The sequence below is a fragment of the Geotrypetes seraphini genome, chromosome 2 (genome assembly GCF_902459505.1).
Source record: "Geotrypetes seraphini chromosome 2, aGeoSer1.1, whole genome shotgun sequence".
NCBI classification, from domain to species: Eukaryota; Metazoa; Chordata; class Amphibia; order Gymnophiona; family Dermophiidae; genus Geotrypetes; species Geotrypetes seraphini.
In genome coordinates, this window is record NC_047085.1 from 89,582,717 (window position 1) to 89,602,678 (window position 19,962).

At 41.6% G+C, this 19,962-nt stretch overlaps 1 protein-coding gene across 2 annotated transcripts in view; it reads left to right on the forward strand.

Moving 5' to 3' along the window:
• ZNF704 (zinc finger protein 704) overlaps positions 1-19,962 on the forward strand; it is a 148,795-nt gene that overhangs the window by 114,427 nt on the left and 14,406 nt on the right. For both annotated transcript variants that reach the window (XM_033933282.1, XM_033933283.1), the window contains 3 exons: positions 2,936-3,036; positions 11,520-11,784; positions 16,680-16,784. In XM_033933282.1, coding sequence (XP_033789173.1) covers positions 2,936-3,036; positions 11,520-11,784; positions 16,680-16,784 — 471 coding nt within the window. The remainder of the gene's footprint in view (positions 1-2,935; positions 3,037-11,519; positions 11,785-16,679; positions 16,785-19,962) is intronic.

Sequence of the window (19,962 nt, forward strand, 5' to 3'; positions counted from 1 at the left end):
GAAGGAGAATTTGTTCTCTGAAAATTAGTCAAACATGTATTAAAATTAGTCCAATAAAAGGATCACCATTTCTATTTCTAAACAGTTATCAACACAGCTCCAATACTATATCCTAAAGCAAAAAAAAATTTTAAAATATAATTTTTTTTCTACCTTTCTCATGTGGTTTCTGCTTTCCTCATCTTCTTGTCATTCTCTTCCTTCCATTTAGTGTCTGCCCCTTCCAGAAAATATCTATCTCCCTCTGCCATCTCTCCTCCTGCTCCCCCCCCCCTTTGGTCTGACATCCATCATCTTCCCTCTATTCCCATCATGGTCTGGCATCTCTCTCCTTCCATCTCTCCTTCTCTCCCCCCTGTGGTTTTAAGCATCTCTTTCTTCTCATTTCCTCCACTCAGATCTGATATCTCTGTCTCCTTCCCCGTTTTCTGGCAACTCTCCTCTCTCTCTCCCTTTTCTTTTCTGGTCTTCCTTCTCTATTTTCTGCCTCCATCTAAATTAAATTCTTTATTACTATTCAGTCCTCAGTTTCCCTCTTTTCACTGTTTCTACTCACAGCTTGCCACCCTTTCCTTCACCCTTCCACTATCTCACTAACTCTATCTTCTTCCCCCCATCCATCATATGCCCCCCATCTAGCATGTGTGAAAGCAGCAGCAGTGGTGAGGAGGTGAGGGCCCCTCACCTCTTCACTGCTGCTGCTGCTGCTTCCCTATATACAACTGAAGCTGACAGCACAAGTTCTCCCCACTCCCCTTCTCTCTCTCTCTCTCTCTTCTCCCCACTTCCATTATCTGCCCCTTCTCTCTCTCTCTCCATCCCAGGCAATTCCATCATGTCATCCTGCTCCCTCAGTGAATTGCCTAGGGTGGAGGGAGAGAGAGAGAAGGGGGCAGATGATGGAAGTGGGGAGAACATGTGCCGTCAGTGTCAGGCACATGTTGGTAAGCAGCAGCAGCGATGAGGAGGTGAGGGACTAGAGGCTATCTTCCTCTCATTCATCTCCTTGCCACCCCTGTCCCTTGGTCTTTCCCACAATTTCCAGCATATCCCCTCCCTCCATTCTTGTAGCCCAGCATATCCTCTCCATCTCTGATGGCCTGACATCTCCCTGTCCTTTTTCCTTCACTATCTTCCTATCCCATCTCTCTTCCCTCCCCCCATAATCAATCATCTCACCACCTCTCTCTTCCCTCCCCCTCAGGGTCCAAGATTGCTTCCGCTCTCTTTCCTGCTGTTCTCTCCCCTGTCACCTTATGATCCAGTCCCCCTTCCGCCCTTGTCCAACATTTCCCCTTCTTTCCCTCCCTCCCAACATACCGCATTTCCCCTTCTTTCCCTCCCTCCCAACATACCGCATTTCTTGTTCTTCCCGATTGCCCTTTCATCTAGCATCTTCCCCTCACCAGGCCTGCTGACTTCAACTCATTTACTGCTTTGTGCTCTCTCTCCCGCCGCTGCCAAAGCCTGTAAACAAATTTAACACATGCCGCGGGGCTCAAACAGTGCGTGTGCCGCTGATGACTTCCCTCCTCCTTCCTCCCCCTCATGATGTAACTTCCCATTTCATTTATGGAGATGGAGGAGGAGGAGGAAGAAATCCGGCAGCATCATGCGCACTGTTAGAGCCCTGTGGCATGTGTTAAATTTGTTTACAGGCTTCGGCAGCGGCAGGAGAGAGAGAGAGCAATCACAGGCCCTGTCTCTGTCAATGGGGGGTCTGGTGTTACCGATCGATGCTGGGTGGGGGCCCGTCACCATTTTTTTTTTTTTCAGTGTTCTCCTTCAGCGGGCCCCCCTGACCATTTCGGGCTCTAGGCACGTGCCTACTGTGCCTATCCTTTAATCCAGCCCTGGGAGTGAGGTGCGTGTGCAGGCTGATCTTACCCTGCAATTGGCCGGGAGGCTTGGCAGAGGTTAGCCACATCCCCCTCCCCCCCCAAGAGTCATATGAGAGCGTGAGGGGTCAAGGGTTTCAGGTTTTTGGAACCTGAATAAAAATCAGCCCTAAGAGACAAGCTGGTAGAGCTACCCTTGCTTGACTGAATCAGAAATCCCTTTTCCATTTCCAGCTGCAGTGAAAAGCTGATGCAGGCACAGCACATGGCAGATCTGTGAGTACAGCTCATTACTGTACTCACAGTGTCTGAATCCAGCAAAACTAAGGGTTTCTGAAGGTGTCCCAAGAGTTCCCCACCTCTAAAATCCTAAGGTTGGACATCCTGGCGGTCAAGACGTCTAAGTAGGGAATTTTTCCCCCAAAATTGTAGACATCTTGCGGTGTTGCCGATTTCGAAAATGGACGTTTCTATGCCTCCCACTTTGGACGTCTTGCAGGAAACGTCCAAAGTCAGATTTAGACATTCTATCAAAATGCCCCTCAAAGTCTCTTGTTGAAACAAAGGAATTTCAGAGTTAGATATACTGGTTATTGGTGTTAAAAAGTCATAGGCTGAGCTTAACACTTTGTTCTTCTGGGAGGAGAATGGGTATGTCTCCAATTTACACCCACAACATATAGAATACTACAAGTTTTGCAAATAGTATGCCACACTTAAAAATGTCCATTCTTCTATTCCATTCAGCCAGTTTCTAACAGCTTCAGACTCTGAAGAAGAACATAAGAATAGTCTTACTGGATCAGACCAATGGCCCATCTAGCCCAGTATCCCGTTTACTCTGTAAGGGAACAAATAACTATAAATAGAGCTTTTATCAAAAATATAATTATTTGCTAGTGTGTTCTTCTTGACTTGTTGCTTGTAGATCATGGCTCAAAATATTCTTCCTGTTTTGCTGATTGCAGTATTACCAAATAATGTCCAAAAGCAGTACATGGAATAGGTTACTAGACAATAGATATTAAGAGTGAAGAAAAATATAATTATGATCTACCAACCTAGAGGGAAAAAAATGTTCTTTTCTTATTTCCTAGAACTCCATGAAAGTGATGTTCAAATGCCTTTGGAAAAACTGTGGTAAAGTACTGAGCACAGCCGCAGGGATCCAGAAACATATCCGCACCATTCATCTTGGGTAAGATCTTACTCTGGCGCTGCAAGACAGATACTGAAGTTTAAATTGACCAGTTATTCATAAAGGGGTAGATTTAATGAATGGCATCCAAAGTTAGGCACCGGGATGATCCATGTTAAGCTAGTATTTTGTAAAGGGCACAGAGCATCCTTTATAGAAACTAGCTTAGCAAGTGTTTCATGCCTAAATTGGATACGAACAAAAAGATGGCAGCATACACCTGAAAAGGTCCTGGCACCAAGATCTTGGTCTTCTCCATTAAATGCAAGGTAGTAGCTACTGGTGTTGAGGCAACAAAAAAACAGAGGGTGACTAATGTGCACATCTGGGAAATATGGTGTGTCCTGCTCTAGGATGTCCCATGTTTTCCCCCCTCATGCTGCTGGTGATAGATTACCAAACAATAGTCCAGGAACCACAAATTCACCCCCCCCCCCCCCCCAGACTTGTTTCTCTATAACAATTACATTTGTCTTTTTGTTTTGCTTTCGTTTGCCAGGAGACGGGGGGGGGGGGCTTTGGGATGATATTATCTACTGATCTGAATGTGGCAAGGCTGTAGCCACAATTATAAGGATACTAGGCTATATAGAGACAGGCATAACCAGCAGAAGGGAGGAAGTCATTGGTGAGGCCCCACTTGGAATATTGTGTTCAGCTTTTGAGGTCATATTTCACTAAAGATCTAAAAAGACTGAAATGGTTCAGAGAAAGGTGAAAAAAATGTTATGATGTTTGTATTAAAAGGCATAAGAGAAGAGGATGGAAGGATAACGGAGATATGATATAGATGTTTAAATGCTTGAAGGGTGAAACTAGAAGAAATGAATTGAGGTTGCAGGGTGGTGGACTTAAGGTATTTTTTTTTTATATTACTTCTTTCACAGAGAGGGTGATAGATGCCTGGAATAGCCTTCTGGTGAAAAAATAAACAATGACAGAATTCAAAAATGTATGAAATAAACACAGAAGATCATTATATGGAAAGAGGATTAAATTAAAATAAAACTTAACCTCATGGCTGTTGTTGAGTTATGATGTTTAAACAACTACTCCAAAATTTAGGAAGGAACAGACCTCTATGATCCGTGCCCTGAAAATGGCATAAGAAAATAAGCTTTGCCTTATTGGGATAGACCAGAGATGCATCAAGACCAGTATCCTTTTTCAAACAGTGGCCAATTCAGGTCACAAGCAAGATCCCATGTAAAACAAATTTTATGCTGCTCATCTTAGAAATAAGCAGTGGATTTTTCCAAATCTGTCATAATAATGTCTTATGGACTTTTGTAGAAAAACAGTGAAGATGACCTTAGGTGCTCATTTTCTTTATTATATTTGGACTCGACAAGTACGTGTTTCAGCCCTTTGGCTTGCTTCAGGAGTCTGAATGATATTTTTTTGAAAGAAATTGAAAAGTATCAACTGATTATTGCGTTTTTAACAATGTCCTTAATATTGAAAAATATAGAAAGAGAAAAAGATCTGCTGCTGCAATTGTCACTTTTGGTTTTGTGTGTTCAGCAACAGACGTACTTGGTTTGCAAGAGCATACACATGCCAAGTGTCAATGCCATCAGTGATCTCCTTCTGTGCAGGCTGTGTCTCGACACCCTGGAGCACCGACAGTACCTCTCAACACCCCTCGACACCCTGGAGCACCGATAGTACCAGCTGTTAAGCCAACAGTACCAGTGCAGTTCTTCCAGGACCAACTTAAGGAGTTTTTCCAAAGGTTGCTCACTGACCTATTTAAGCTACATGCAGCACCGGTGCTTGCATCGACTCCCTCGGTACAGGTCAGGCCTGAGCATGGCACATCGAGACCCCAGGGTACTGAATCTAGTTGTCCATCTAAACATCGACAGACATCGAGATCCGTCCTGGCTTTAATAAGCCACAATTGCAGCATCAGTCTTTGCTGGTTGAATCCACTCTTTAAAAATTCTCCAGTACAAGAGTATATGCTACTGCACCACCAGGACTTGAAGGCCGCATAATGGATAAGTTTGGGTGCTACCTCTTCCAGAACTCTGTGTTGACCAGCAGAGTTCTGTTATAATTTCTTTGTCAATCTATCTTAAACAATTCATAAAGAGATTGGCTGATTTTGAACAGTACATTCCATCTGAACGACTTCTAGAGTTCCAGGAAACTACTCATAGCAAACAGCAGCATCGCAGCAGTGTAGACAGGCTGCTTTGCAGCCTTTTCCTGCCTGGGCTTTCCTCTGCCGCATCACTGATGATGTTATCAGCAACACGGCACATGTACCCGGGCAGGAGAAGGCCACAAAGCAGCCTGTCTACATTGCTGCAACGCTGCTGTTTGTTACAAGGTACAGCATTTCAGTCTCCCGGTTGGCGGGAGAGATGGAAGGGTCGCCGGATGGGTGATCTGCGGCGGCGGCAGGGGGTGGAGGGAGGCTGCAAGGGTTCTGCTGCACAAGGGATGAGAGGGAGGGATACAAACTGCATAGGTTCTGCACAGGGGGATGGGAGGGAGGGATAGAAAGACACTGCACAAGGGGATGGGTGAGAGGGGAGGAAAGATGCTGCACATGTGGGAGAGAGAAAGGAAAAAGGAAAAATTGGGGTGGAGGAGAGGAAGGGAGAGATGATCATTGTACATTACATGAAAAAAGGAAGACCTACCCCAAAAATAAGACACTATCATACTAATTATGGGCCCAAAAAAGGCACTAGGTCTTATTTTCGGGGAAACACGGTATTTGGAGATAAAGACGAGGATGCCACGCAAAGACTTACTCAACATGAATAGAGCTGGACCACGTTAACAGGGTCTGAGTCTAAGACTCAACCATCTAAATCTTCCCAGAGACCTGCTTCCTCTTCATATAAGAGATATTATCCAACAACCTTGTCCTCTTTCAAACCACAACAACAAAAGAGGCAAAAATCACAGAAGCCTCAGATTTCTGCTCCTCAAAAATCAACTCAGTCTTTTTGACATCCTTCTAGAGAGCATAGCTGCAATTTCCCCATCTCAGCCACCTCCCCAACCCATCAGAGGCCCATCATCAACATTGGATTCTCATTATCACAGACACCTGAATCTTCAAAAGCATACAGGAAGGTTACTCTCTTCATTTTATCACTATTCCTCCAAACAACCTTCCAAGAGGGTCCTCTTTCACATCTCAACTGATGTCCCTTCTCCTTCAGGAAATCAAAGCTCTACTTTAAATGAATGCCATAGAAGTAGTATCCCCTTCCCAGAAAAATCAGGGGTTCTACTCCAAGTACTTCCTAATTCCAAAGAAGACAGGAGATCTTTGTACCATTCTCGAGCTCCAAGCTCTCAAAAAATATCTAGTAAAAGGAAAGTTGTGCATGCTATCCCTGAGGACTCTATACCCACTTCTAGAATGAAACAATTGGCTGTGCTCTCTAGACCTTAATGAGGCCTACACACACATTCCCATACATCTGGACCACAGAAAGTTTCTTCGTTTTCGTGTAGGTTTCATCGTCTCCAATACAAAGTTCTGCCATTCAGCCTTACTTCATCTCCAAGAGTATTCACAAAGTGCTTGGTGGTAGTAGCAGCAGCCCTAAGTACCAACGGGTTTCAAATGTTTCCTTATCTAGACGGTTGATTAAAGCTGCATCGCCTCAAGCAGTGTGTTCAGCTGCTAAGCAAGCAATCATAGTTGTTCTCCAGCTTCTAGGCTTTGAAGTCAATTTTCTAAAGTCTCATCTTCAACCTTCTCAGGTTTTGGAATTCATAGGAGCTATGCTCAACATGAGGAGTGTGTGGCGCAGTGGTTGGGTCTACAGCCTCAGCACCCTGGGGTTGTGGGTTCAAACCCCGCGCTGCTCCTTGTGACCCTGGGCAAGTCACTTAATCCTCCATAGCCCCAGGTACGTTAGATAGATTATGAGCCCACCGGGACAGAGAGGGAAAAATGCTTGAGTACCTGATTGTAAAAACTGCTTAGATAACCTTGATAGACGGTATATAAAATCCTAATAAAACTTGACTCTTTTACAAGCTTTCTTACAACAACAAAGACAAAACACCTTGCTTCAACATTGCAATCATGTGTCCACTCTGCAACACATCTCACCAAGGCACATGATGTGTCTTATGGGTCACATGGCATCCACTGTTCATGTCACTCCCTTCGCTCAACTTCATCTCAGATCAGCTCAAAGGAACCTTGGGTCCCAGTGGTCTCAGGCCACAGATCCTTTATCCCCACGGATCAAGGTCACCTCACCTCTTCATCAATTTCTCCAGTGGTGGTTCCAACCAGCAAACCTCTCCAGAGGTTTGCTATTTCACATCCCTCCATATCAGAGAGCACTCATGACAGATGCATGCATGCATCCATGGGGAGCTAATCTGGACAGCCTCTTGACTCAGGGTCTGTAGTATGCTTGGGAAGAGCATTTCATATCAACCTTTTAGAACTATGAGCAATTTGCAATGCTCTCAAGAGATTTCAGGATTGTCTTTCCAACCAAGTCCTTCTTGTTCAAATGGACAATCAAGAAGTCATGTACTATATCAACAAACAATGGAGAATGGGCTCTCTTCTTCTTTTTCAAGAAGCCATACACATTTGGAACTGGGCAATTCCTCACAATATATTTCTCAGAGTGATATGGGAAGAAGAATGCCCTGGCCAACAAACTCAGCAGATTTCTTCAACCGCACAAGTGGTCTCTCAACTCTAGTCTTGTGCCACATCTTCTTGATTTGGGGGACTCCTCAGATAGACCTGTTTGTGTCTCCCCTCAACCACAGTTTACTTCTCTTCTGCTCCAGACAGTACTCTACATTATCTGGAAGTGGATGCATTTATTCTGGATTGCCAAGCAAACAGTGGAGATGTCCAATCAAGACAGGTGAGCTTTGTATATTTCATAAATCTCTTTTAGTCACTTCAATGGCTTAATGACTTGACATGTACATATTTTGGCCTCATTGGTGAGTAGGATATCCACATGTGCTGGACAACTTTGAATTCCTAATGTTGTACTCTTGGCTTCTGGGAAGTTTGGTCTCCTTCCCTCTCTCTAGGGGAGCAAATCTTGATCCTGGAACAGGCTTGTCTCCTGGGCTCCTTCTGGCAGAAGAGCTTGTGTAAGAAGGAGCCCAGGAGACAAGCATGTTCCAGGATCAAGATTTGCTCCACCTAGAGAGAGGGAAGGAAGGAGACCAAACTTCCCAGGAGCCATGAGCACAACATTAAGAATTCAAAGTGGTTCAGCACATGTGGATATCCCGGTCACCATTGTCTTTATGATATTTAAGACTCCTGATGAAGGCCAGAGAGGTCGAAATATGTACATGTCAACTCATTAAGCTATTGAAGTGAACAAAAGAGATTTGTGAAATATACAAAGCTCATCAGTCTTGATTGGACATCTCCACTGATTGCTTGGCTGTGTTTGATTTGTGGAGGTGACTCTCCTGTTCTGCACCTTTCTTCTGGATTGGTCACGCAAGTTCTTGTATGCATTTTCTCCAATCCCTCTGGTTCTGAAGACATTAGTCAAGCTCAAACAAGTGTTAGCCACCGTGATCCTAATAGCTCCTCGGTGGCCCAGACAGCCTTGATTTTCCCTTCTACTTCAACTGAGTGTCAAGGATCCAATTTCATTACAGATCTTTCCATCTCTACTCACTCAGAGTCAAGGATCTCTTTTACATCCCAGTCTGCAGTCGCTGTACCTAACTGATCTGACTTCAGCAAATTATAATCTTTCTGACTTAGTACAAGCCATTATAGCGTGAGCGGACTGCTGGGTATGATGGACCTCTGGTCTGACCCAGCAGAGGCACTGCTTATATTCTTATGTTCCAGAAAGCCTTCTTCTCAGCAATGCTATTGACTCAAATGGACACACTTCATTTTGTGGTATAATCTCCATCACCTCGATTCCTCCACATCTCTATTTCTTCAGTACTGGACTACCTTCTCCATTTATCCAACTCTGGACTTAAGACCACTTCGGTTAGAGTTCACCTCAGTGCTATTAGTGTTTACCATGCTCCTTTCAACAATAAACTTCTAGCCATTCATCCACTTGTTTCCCAGTTTATGAAAGGATTCTTGAACTTGAAACCTCCACTAACACCTCCTTCAGTTATAGTACCTCTATACATAAAAAATTAGAGCAATTTTAAAACTTTAATAGACGCTTGAACCTCCGTATTTTAAATTTTCCCCAAATTCCGGGTATATTGCCTTTTGACTTACTGAAAAGATATTTGATTGAAAATTTAAAGATTTCCTCAAATTGTATTCCTCCAATAAATAAAATTTACTATTTACCAAATAAGAAGATACCTGGAAGAGAAGGAGGAGAGAATGAGATCGAGAAAGAGAAAAAAACAAAAAATATTAAAATAGAATTTGCTAATGTGACTGCTCTTCTTGAACAAACAATAACTGTTGACACTGATAGAGCTACGCTCTTAGTATCATTTGTTTTTGAGCAAAACGTGAATATGATTATGAAATTGTTCTTTAAAAGCTCACAAAAGTTATTTGGGGAACAGAAAATATGGATATACCCTGACGTCGCAAAGACTATGCAAGAACGGAGGAAAAAATTTCTTTCTATGCGTCAAGAAACTATTAATTTGGGAGCAACGTTTCTTCTAGCATACCCCTGCAAATGCTTGGTTAGGTATTTGGGAGTCAAATACACTTTTTTCTCTCCAAACCATCTGAAGGAATTCTTGGATGTGCAGAAGATCATCAAGGACTGAGGGATAATGGAATTTTAATAGCTGGTGCTTAGATACATTAAGCCTATTTGTTAATTAAATTCTTTAATTTTTCTCTCATATATTTTTTCATTGACCACCCCCCTAAAATTGTGGTCTAAGAAGGGGATAAAGAAATATTTTTTTCTTATTTCTATAAGTATGAGTTTATAATACTTCTGTGTTGTTTTTGCCTCCCTGTGTTTATTGTAGCAAGATGTATTCTTGTAAATTTTGTTGAATAATAGAAATTTAAAAAAAAAAATTTCTATTCCGCTTTAGTACCTAAGCAGATTACAGAAGTTACATACATAGTAGCATAGTAGATGACGTCAGATAAAGACCCAAATGGTCCATCCTGTCTGCCCAACCTTACCCTCTCTTTAAATTACTGATTTTAATTTAAATTTTCCTAATTTAACTTGTTATTACAACAACAATACATAACAAACTATCACAAATCTTCAGTCCTAAATCAAAAAAAGATAGAAGTATATCAAATCTACAAGTATGCTCTGACAAATGAGTTTTCAAGAGTTTCTTGAAAGACTTACCCCCTCTTTTACTAAGGTGCGCTAACCGATTAGTGTGCGCTAATCAAATTAGTGCACGCTAAACACTAATGAGTCCATAGACTAACACACGCGTTAGCATTTAGCGCGCGCTAATCAGTTAGCGTACTTTAGGAAAAGAGGGCCTTAAAATTTTGACAGACCCTTAATGTACCATTCAGAGCATTCCAAGCCATGGTTTAGCCATAGAAATTGCTGTCATCCATGTTTTTTTTTTATAGTGTATGTATGCCATGTACATTCTCAAGTGTTAACTTCATTGTAGATTCTGAACGCAAAGATCGAGATGGTAAATGCTTCCTCAATACTAGTACTAAATACCATGGTGCCTTCCCATATACTATCTGATGTATAATTGTCAAAATTTTATATTCTTTGTGAAATATAACAGGCAACCAGTATAGTTGTTTTAACACTGGTGAAATTGTTCAAAGCGGGAAACTCCACTAATCATATTTTGTATGGAAAAAGCACCTTTAGGAAAAGCAGGTGCAAATCTATGCAGGTAATTTTTCCCTAGGCAGTTTTCAAGGGGGAAATATACTTGTACTTCATGTTTAAGAACTGAAGCCTTTGCAAATTGTGCTGTTTTGAAAACTACCCTATGATTTTAAGTCCAGGCCTGAGGTTTTCAGATCCGCCCTCAAGACACACCCAGTCAGTTAAGTTTTCAGGATATCCCCAAAGAATGTGCATGAAATAAATTTGCATGCACTACCTCCACTGTATGTAATTCTATCTCATACATATTCATTGTGGGTATCCTGAAAATCGATTTGGCTAGGTGTGTCCTGAGGATTGGGTTGAGAACCACTGCACTAGGCTAGTCTTTAATTCTTGATGAGATTCCTAAGCTGTGCAGACCTCACTGCTTTCATCCTTCAGTGATGGTACAGGAAGCTCGGTTTAAAATTACATATTTTCCACGGCTTTAAATCAGAAGAAGCAGCCTCGGCATTCCCATTGCATGTATGGATTTATAATTCTACTCTGATTCTCCTGAACAGCAGGATTATAAATTTTAATATGAAATAGGACAAATCAGAACTGGCTAAGTGTTCCCTTGATGATCTGAGCAAGTTATACTTGAAATACAGCCAGTTACCTAAGAAGAATTTGATATGCAACTTTTTAAAAGCTACATATTATCCTTTTTTTTTTAATCAGGCGCATTGGAGAATCAGATTACAGTGATGGGGAAGAAGATTTTTACTACACGGAAATCAAACTTAACACAGACTCAGTAGCAGAGGGACTCAGCAGACTTTCCCCTGTTTCTCTATCTCTAGCATCGGCTCCTCCAACATTTCCAAGCCTGGACACGGTGCAGCCTGAAACAATATGTGCCAAAACTGATTCTAAACTGATGACACCTCTCAGTCGCTCAGCTCCTTCCACCCTCTGCCTCGTTCACACTGACCACCCATATCAGGTAGATCAAAACGTATTAACTAATTAAAGACTCGACAGCAATTGTTTTTAATTTTCCAGAATTTATTTAATCTCTAAAATTGGATTTCTGATACTCTACAGACTAGATTAGCTGTTTGTGAAGTCCAATATTAAATTATCTTTCTTTGTAAAATTGCTTTGCTTGGTAATAACTGATAAACACTGAATATTACCAGCACTGGTGGTACAGAAAAGCTTTTCCTAAAAAAAAAAAAAAAAAAAAAAAAAAGACAAGTATGGATGAGCTAGTTCAGACAAAGATGCAAATATTTATTTATTCCATTTTCTATACTGTTCTCCCAGGAGACCTGAGAATAGTTTTACATGAATTTATTCAGGCATTTAAACATTTTTCTCTGTTTGTCCTGGCAGGTTCACAGTCTATCTAATGTACCTGGGACAATGGGGGGATTAAGTGACTTGCCCAGGGTCACAAGGATCAGTGTGGGTTTGAACCAAAAACCTCAACAAGAATAGTAACATTTGGCACATTGTGCTCTTTACTGAAAAATATGATCAAAGCTATTTTCTTTTAATTATATATTCATTTAACAAAAAAAAAAAAAAAAAAAATGAAAAAAAGATGTCTGGTTCCTGCCTCATATCTTTCAAAGTACTGTATATGCTAACTAAATCAGTGCCTCACAAACCCGTCTTGGACCCTTCCTGCCATAAAAACATAAGTACTGCCATCTCCGGATCAGACCTTCGGTCTATCAAGTCTGGCGATCAGCTCACACGGAGGCCCAGCCAGGTGTACCTGGCATAATTTTAGTCACCCATATCTCTCTATGCCTCTCGTAAGGAGATGTGCATCTAGTTTGTTTTTAAATCCTAGAACGGTGGATTCCGCAATAACCTCCTCTGGGGAAATCCTGAAAACCCAACTGGAATACGGCTCTCGAAGACTGGAGTTTCCTACCCCTGTCTCAAGCCCTCCTCACTTGCTGCTTAATCAAGGCACACTAATCAATCAGAACCAGCTCCTTGGGTTTCTTTTTTCCCTCCACATAGACTAATGTGTTGTCATCAGAGAAGGGGCAGGACCCCGGCAGAGAGAAGACAACTACGAAGACGTATGGCAGCTTGCAAAGATCGCTAGAGCCAGCGATCTTATGCAGGCTGCTGAAATTAGGTAAATTGATGCAGGGAAGCCAGACACTAGCCAGTCATGTTTTTAAGATATCTACAATTAATATACATGAAATACGGTAGTTTTGCATGAACTGGCTCCATTACTTACAACTTCATCTGATCATGAAAATCCATCTGTTTGAGAGTTCTCAAGGGAACTATTGCATTACATAAATGCTTTGCATCTAACTTGCCAGTGTTTATGTCTCTTCTTATTTTCTTCATTTGAATCCTTTTTCCATTCTTTAAAGGATGTTTTTTTTTTTTTGCTCTAATAGCCTGTTTCACTTCACCTTTTAACAATGCCAGCTCTCGTTTCCTCGTCTTTCCACCTTTGCAGATACGTGGAATACATCTGGTCTGGGCTTCCACGATGGTATTTTTAAATAACATCCACACCTGGTTTACAGTCCTAACCTTTGCAAATGATCCTTTTAGCTTCTTTTTAACCATTTTCCTCATTTTATCATAGTCTGCCTTTCAAAAATTAAATGCCTCTTCAGTAGATTTCTTTTGCGATGTCACTCCTGGTATCAGCTCAAATTTGATTACATTAAGATCACTGTTTCTCAGTGGATTCAACACAGTTAACTCTTATACTATGCCTTGCATTCTACTAAGGTCTAAATCTAAAATAGCTCCCCCTCTTGTCGGTTCCTGGACCAGTTGCTCCAAGAAGCAGTCATTTATAATTTCTAGGAATTTTACCTCCCTAGCCCTTCCTGATGTAACATTTAACCGGTCCATGCTGGGGTAATTGAAATCACACTTTATTCGGGAGAATTAGTCAGCTTACAATACCATTTATCTAACTCTAACTCATATATAAACCACCTTATACAGCTAGATCCCCTAACCCAGTGGATACTACTGTCTCTTTAAACTTTCAATCACAAGCACACATCCACATAGAGAACCAGCAATAATAATAACATTGGGAGAAAAAGACCTCAGATCAGCTTCATGGGAGTTTTTGCCCATGAAGCTGATCTAAGGCTGGACCTTCTCACCGACATCAGAATTGATGTCGGGGGTAAGGCTTCTTGGCCGACGGCATGCAATTGCTGCACCCACCTAACCCTTCCCAGTAATTCCATCTGTTCCAGGTATCGCGCTGCTGAGCCAGGAGTCCCCCCTCCCCTCACTGCTGCTGCTGCTTCATTGACATGTCCTCACAGCAGCAGCGGGAGGTAATTAAATCCAGCAGGCGGGTGGGCAGGCTTGGGGGGGGCGGAAGAGGACAGAGGCTGGAAGGCAGTGAGGGGAACAGGAGGGAGGGAGGAAGGACAATTGTTAGGCCTGAGGAAGGAAATAAAGAAATCACCAGACAATAAAGGTAGGAAAAATGATTTTATTTTCAATTTAGTGATCAAAATGTGTCAGTTTTGAGAATTTATATCTGCTGTCTGTATTTTGCACTATATTTGTCTATTTTTCTATAGTTGTTACTGAGGTGACATTGCATATTTTAAAAAGTCATCTGCCTTGACATCTGTGCCCTGTCTGCCCTATGCCATGCCCCTGTCGGCCCTGTCCTGGCCTGCCACTAGACCACCAGAGGGGGGACAGGGGACAGAGCCTGGCAGGGAAGGGGAACAGGGTGCAGAGCCTGGCAAGGAGTGTGGGGTTGGGTGCAGAGCCTGGCAGGGAGAATTTGGTTCAGAATGTTTTTTTCTTGTTTTCCTCCTCTAAATCTAGGGTGCGTCTTATGGTCAAGTGTGTCTTATGGAGCAAAAAATATGGTAGATAGCGGGGTGTCTGGTGGGCAAGAGGATTGCCTGGTCACTTGCCTACCTAATGCAAAGGTGGCCAACTGTCTTATTGCTTGTGGGTACCAATGACATAGGAAAATATGGGAGGGAGATTCTGGAAGCCAAATTTAGTCTCAGGTAGAAAGCTGAAATCCAGTACTCCAAGGCAGCATTTCAGAAATGCTCACCATTGAAAGCACAGGAAGACAGAGTTTGGAAGTCTCAATGTGTGGTTGAGATGATGGTGCAGGGAAGAGGGACTCCACCTTAACCAGGATGGAACTAGGCTGCTGGTACTAACATTTAAGTAGGAAATAGAGCAGCTTTTAAACTAAAATGGAGGGGGAAGCCAACAGTCTCCCAGGAGTGCATGGTTCAGTGTGGAGTATCTTGAAGGATACTATTGAAAGAGAACATATAGGGAATCCCAATAGAAAGGTTTCAGCAATAGTAAAAGGAAGTTAGGAGTGTTTAAGGGAAGAGCAGAGCAAAGGATGCAAGTTATCCTTGTCAACTTCTAAGCAGCCTGTAGATGCAGGGAAAAACACAATTTGAAGTATCTGTATACAAATGCTAGATGTCTAAAAAATAAGATGAGAGAGAGTATGGGCCTGGTTCTATTAACAGTGCCTAACTTGTAGACACCAGTTGGTGCGTTAATCAATCAACCACATGGTACCATTTATAGAAACACGCATTGCGGGGCCTAAGCAGGCTTAGGTGACATTAGGTTTCAAGGCTGACAATGTGGAGGAATTGAAAAATCTTGATGAACCTGGAAGATGTTGAGGGGTGGTAAACTTAAGAGTGAAGCTAGGAAATTCTCTTTCATGGAGAAGGTGGTAGATGCCTCTTTAAGCTTCTCTGTTTACTTATTTTTTTTTTTTTTACTCTTTCTGTTTTGTTCCCATTGATTTTAAATGTCTCCATTACTTTTTAATTATATACTGCTCAAACATTTGATATGCAGTATATCAAGATTAAAATAAACTTGAAACATTTAATTTTTGAAAAAGGAGACTGATCTGCCCCCATATTCATAGAAGCAGGCTGTTTATTGTTTTGTACAGAGTATTCATTGCCTTTCTCCTTTAAGATTTGAGATTGTGCTCTTGGACATGAGATAGTAATTTTGGACTACAAAATTGTATAATTGTAGGTCTCTTTGTAATAGGCTCCTTCAGAGCACACGTATCCCTGTGGATTATGAGACTGTTTCTATTGGTTGCTTGCTCTCTAAGCATGCTGGGCTAGCAGCTACCCCGTTTTCGCTTCTTGTCCCCACACTGAGACCAAGGCAGCTAGCTTCTCCCTGTTCATGCCTGTAGAAACCATTGTAAATTCATCAAGTTTTCCACCCCTTAGTACTCCTCAGTATCCAAGCTATAGTATATCCCTTAGCACTTAACAGAATTCCTACTTACCTTTATTCTAAATTACAGCATCCCCTCCAGCAAGTTCTGAACTTATTTTCCCAGCCCCCTCCTCCCCCCCCCCCCGGCCAAAGACATGCTGATAGAGAATGGATTCTATTAACAGAAGCTACAATTCTTTTCAAGCAACTGAACTGTAAGTCATTTTCTGTTTGTTTTGAGTTCTATAGTGCGTGGCCATTAATTCAGAAAATTAAAAAATCAGCCATTTTCCAGCTATGGAAAAAGTGGCCTTAGTGCATGCGAAAGACTCATGTAAAGGGCAAGCTAAGGTCACTTTTTGCCACAGTTTAGTAAAAGGACCCCTTTAAGAGTCAAAATGAATGCAATAGAAGCACAAAAGCTATGCAGCAACTAGTGGGGATGTGTCCAAACATGTCCTCTGCAGATACTATACAGAAAAGTTTCTTACTGTACTTTGTAATTAGCGTGGCTGTACTTAGCACCCTATATTGAGGAGTGAAACACACAAATAGCAGATATAACTTTAATGAAAGTTCTCCTTTAACTTGATAAATTCAATGATTCTTTTTTTTTGTTTGTTTTCTTTTTGACAGGCTACTTCTCCAGTGAATATTCCTGGATCAACAAAATTCACTCCTAATGGCAGTAGCTTTAGTGTCTCCTGGCAGTCTCCACCTGTCACCTTCACAGGCACACCTGTAAGTAAAAAGGAAATAAACAGCTATTTCATAATTAATTAAGAATTCAAAAACAATATAAATCTGGTCACACACCAATCAGTGTCGGATTTACCTATAAGTTAAGTAAGCTACGGCTTAGGCCTCACAAACTGCAGGACCCTCACAAAAGTTCAGAATTTTGCAAGCAAGTTCAATATTACTTATATTAATAAAAGTGACCAAATTACTATATATGTCAATGTACCTGTAAATTCCATTTACATGTTGTTTTTAGGTGTAACGATATTGTATAACTTATTAACAAGGGCCTCCAAGCTTTATATAGTTAAGGCCTCATCAAGTCTAAATCTGGCACTGAACTGTGCCAAGCGCTATTCTATAAAGTTGACACACTAATTGCATGTCACATAACAGGAAATGAGCTATTTTCCAAGGGCTGCTGAACAGGGATGTGTGCATCTATCAAAGAAGGGAAGAATTTTCTTTAGCAGTAGACTGGCTAATCTACTGAATAGGGCTTTAAACTAGAATCATTGGGGCAGGGTGATCAAATCTCCCAGGTGAGTATAAGCCCTCAGGTAAATGAATCACTAAATATACAAATGGGAAAAGGGGGCAATGTCTGGAAAGCAGTATATACTAATGCTTGAAGTAAGGTAAAAAAAAAAAAAAAAAGGTTCTAGATTTAGAAAACATGATGGAGAGGCTGAGTTGGATTTAGTGGTGATAACAGAGACATGGTTCATGGAGAACCATAACTAGGATATAGTTATGCTGGGCTATAATCTGTTCAGGAAAGACAGGGCAGGAAGAAAAGGAGGGGGAGTGGCATATGTTAAAGATCATATTAAAGCCACACAATTGTAGGCTCTGCAGGGTAAGGAAAAGGCACATTGGTGTGTATACAGGCCTCCTACACAAACAGAATAAGTGGACAGAGATTTATTAGCAGACATTCAGAATATAGCTATAAAAGGTGAAGTATTACTAATAGGTGATCTTAACATGCCAGATGTTGATTGGGGTATCCCTATTGCAGGTACAGCCTCAGCACCCTGAGGTTGTGGATTCAAATCATACTGCTCCCTGTGACCCTGGCCAAGTCACTTAGGCCCAAATTCTGTAACCGGCACCTAATGTTAGCACCTATTTCAGATAGGCGCCTATCTAAATCGATCAACAAGCTCAATTAAGCTTTTTAATCAGTAATAATTGAAACTTAGGCACCTCTATAAATTTAGGCGGTCTTCGAAAAAAATAGGCGCTATGCACGTTAGGCGTGGGTGTGGCTACATGTTAGGCGCCTTGTTGCAGAATAGCTGCTCTTAAGCGTGCTTAAGCGCTCAGCTAGGCGCCTAACTTTTAATTGTGCCTAGAACTGGCCTATTTCTTGGGCGCCTCCAAAATAGGTTCTGCTCAGCGTGATTCATTAAACAACACCCAATTTTACTTGAGTCGCGCTGAACAGTGCCTATTTAGGCGCCTAACTTTTGGGTGCTTCTTATAGAATTTGTCCTTTAATCCCCCATTGCTCCTGGTACCTTAGATAGAGCAGGGGTAGGGAACTCCGAGAGCCTCATTCCAGTCGGGTTTTCAGGATTTCCCCAATGAATATGAAGGAAATATCTGGAAAAGTTAAAGTTAATTAGGAATTTATATACCGCCTATCAAGGTTATCTAAGCGGTTTTTTTACAATCAGGTACTCAAGCATTTTCCCTATCTGTCCCGGTGGGCTCACAATCTATCTAACGTACCTGGGGCTGTGGAGAATTAAGTGACTTGCCCAGGGTCACAAGGAGCAGCGCGGGGTTTTGAACCCACAACCCCAGGGTGCTGAGGCTGTAGATCCAACCACTGCGCCACACACTCCTCCACATGCATGAGATCTGTTTGCATGCACTGCTTTCAATGCATATTCATTGGGGAAATCCTGAAAACCCGACTGGAATATGGCTCTCGAGGACCGGAGTTCCCTACTCCTGAGATAGAGTATGAGCCCATTGGGACAGATAGGGAAAATTATGCTTGAGTACTTGAATGTAAACCACTTAGACCAGGGCTGCCCAAGTCCGGTCCTCGAGATCTACTGGCAGGCCAGGTTTTCAGGATATCCACAATGAATATGCATGAGAGAGATTTGCCTGCACTGCCTTCTTGGTATGCAAATCTCTCTCATGCATGCTCATTGTGAATATCCTAAAAACCTGGCCTGCCAGTAGATCTCGAGGACCAGACTTGAGCAGCCCTGACTTAGACCATAAGTGGTATATAAATACTAAAAATAAATAAGTAATAAATAATTAGGGAGATTATGGATTCTCTACAAGGAGAACTATTCCAACAGTTGGTAATGGAACCTATGCAGGATGAGCCATACTGGACTTAGTACTTACAAACGGGGAAAGTGTTTACAGGCAGAATAGAAGTCACTAATGTAATGTAATGTAATGTTTCTGAAGTTACAGTAGGTGATCATCTGGCATCCAGTGATCACAGTATGGTGTCATTTAATATTAAGACAGGTGTAGAGAGGGCTTATTCAAAACTAAAAGTTCTAGACTTTAAAAACTATATTTGTTCAAACTGAGGATTACATCAAGGAATTGTCTGGATGGGAACATCTAGAAGTAGGGAAGCAGTGGGCAACAAACCATTTTGTAAGGAAAGTAAGTAAAAGTAAGAGGAAAGGAAGGTCGCTTTGGTTTTTAAAAGTAGTAGCTGTAAGGGTAAGGAAAAAAGGGTTAGCTTTCATAAACTACAAAAGATTGCAGAAAGAGGGAGACAGATAAAAATATCTGGAAAAGTTAAGAGAGGCTGGTCAAGTAGTCAGAAAAGCAAAGATGCAAATGGAAGAAAAAATAGCAGACCTGGTAAAATGGGAAGAAAAGACATTTTTTAGATATATTAGTGATAGGACAAAATGGAAAAGTGGAATTCTGAGATACAAAAGTGAAGGAGAGGAATATGTAGAAGCTGATAAAGACAAGGCTAATATGCTTAATAAATATTTCTGATCTGTGTTCACAACTGAAACGCCGGGAGTGGAACCACAGAAGATAATACAAATAGGGATAGAGATGTGGTAGACACTAGTACTGCCCGATTTCCAATTCGAATTGATTCACCGATTCACTTTGGGTGAATCGATTAAAATCAATTTTTTATTTTTTAAATCGGCCTCCCGATTCGGTGACT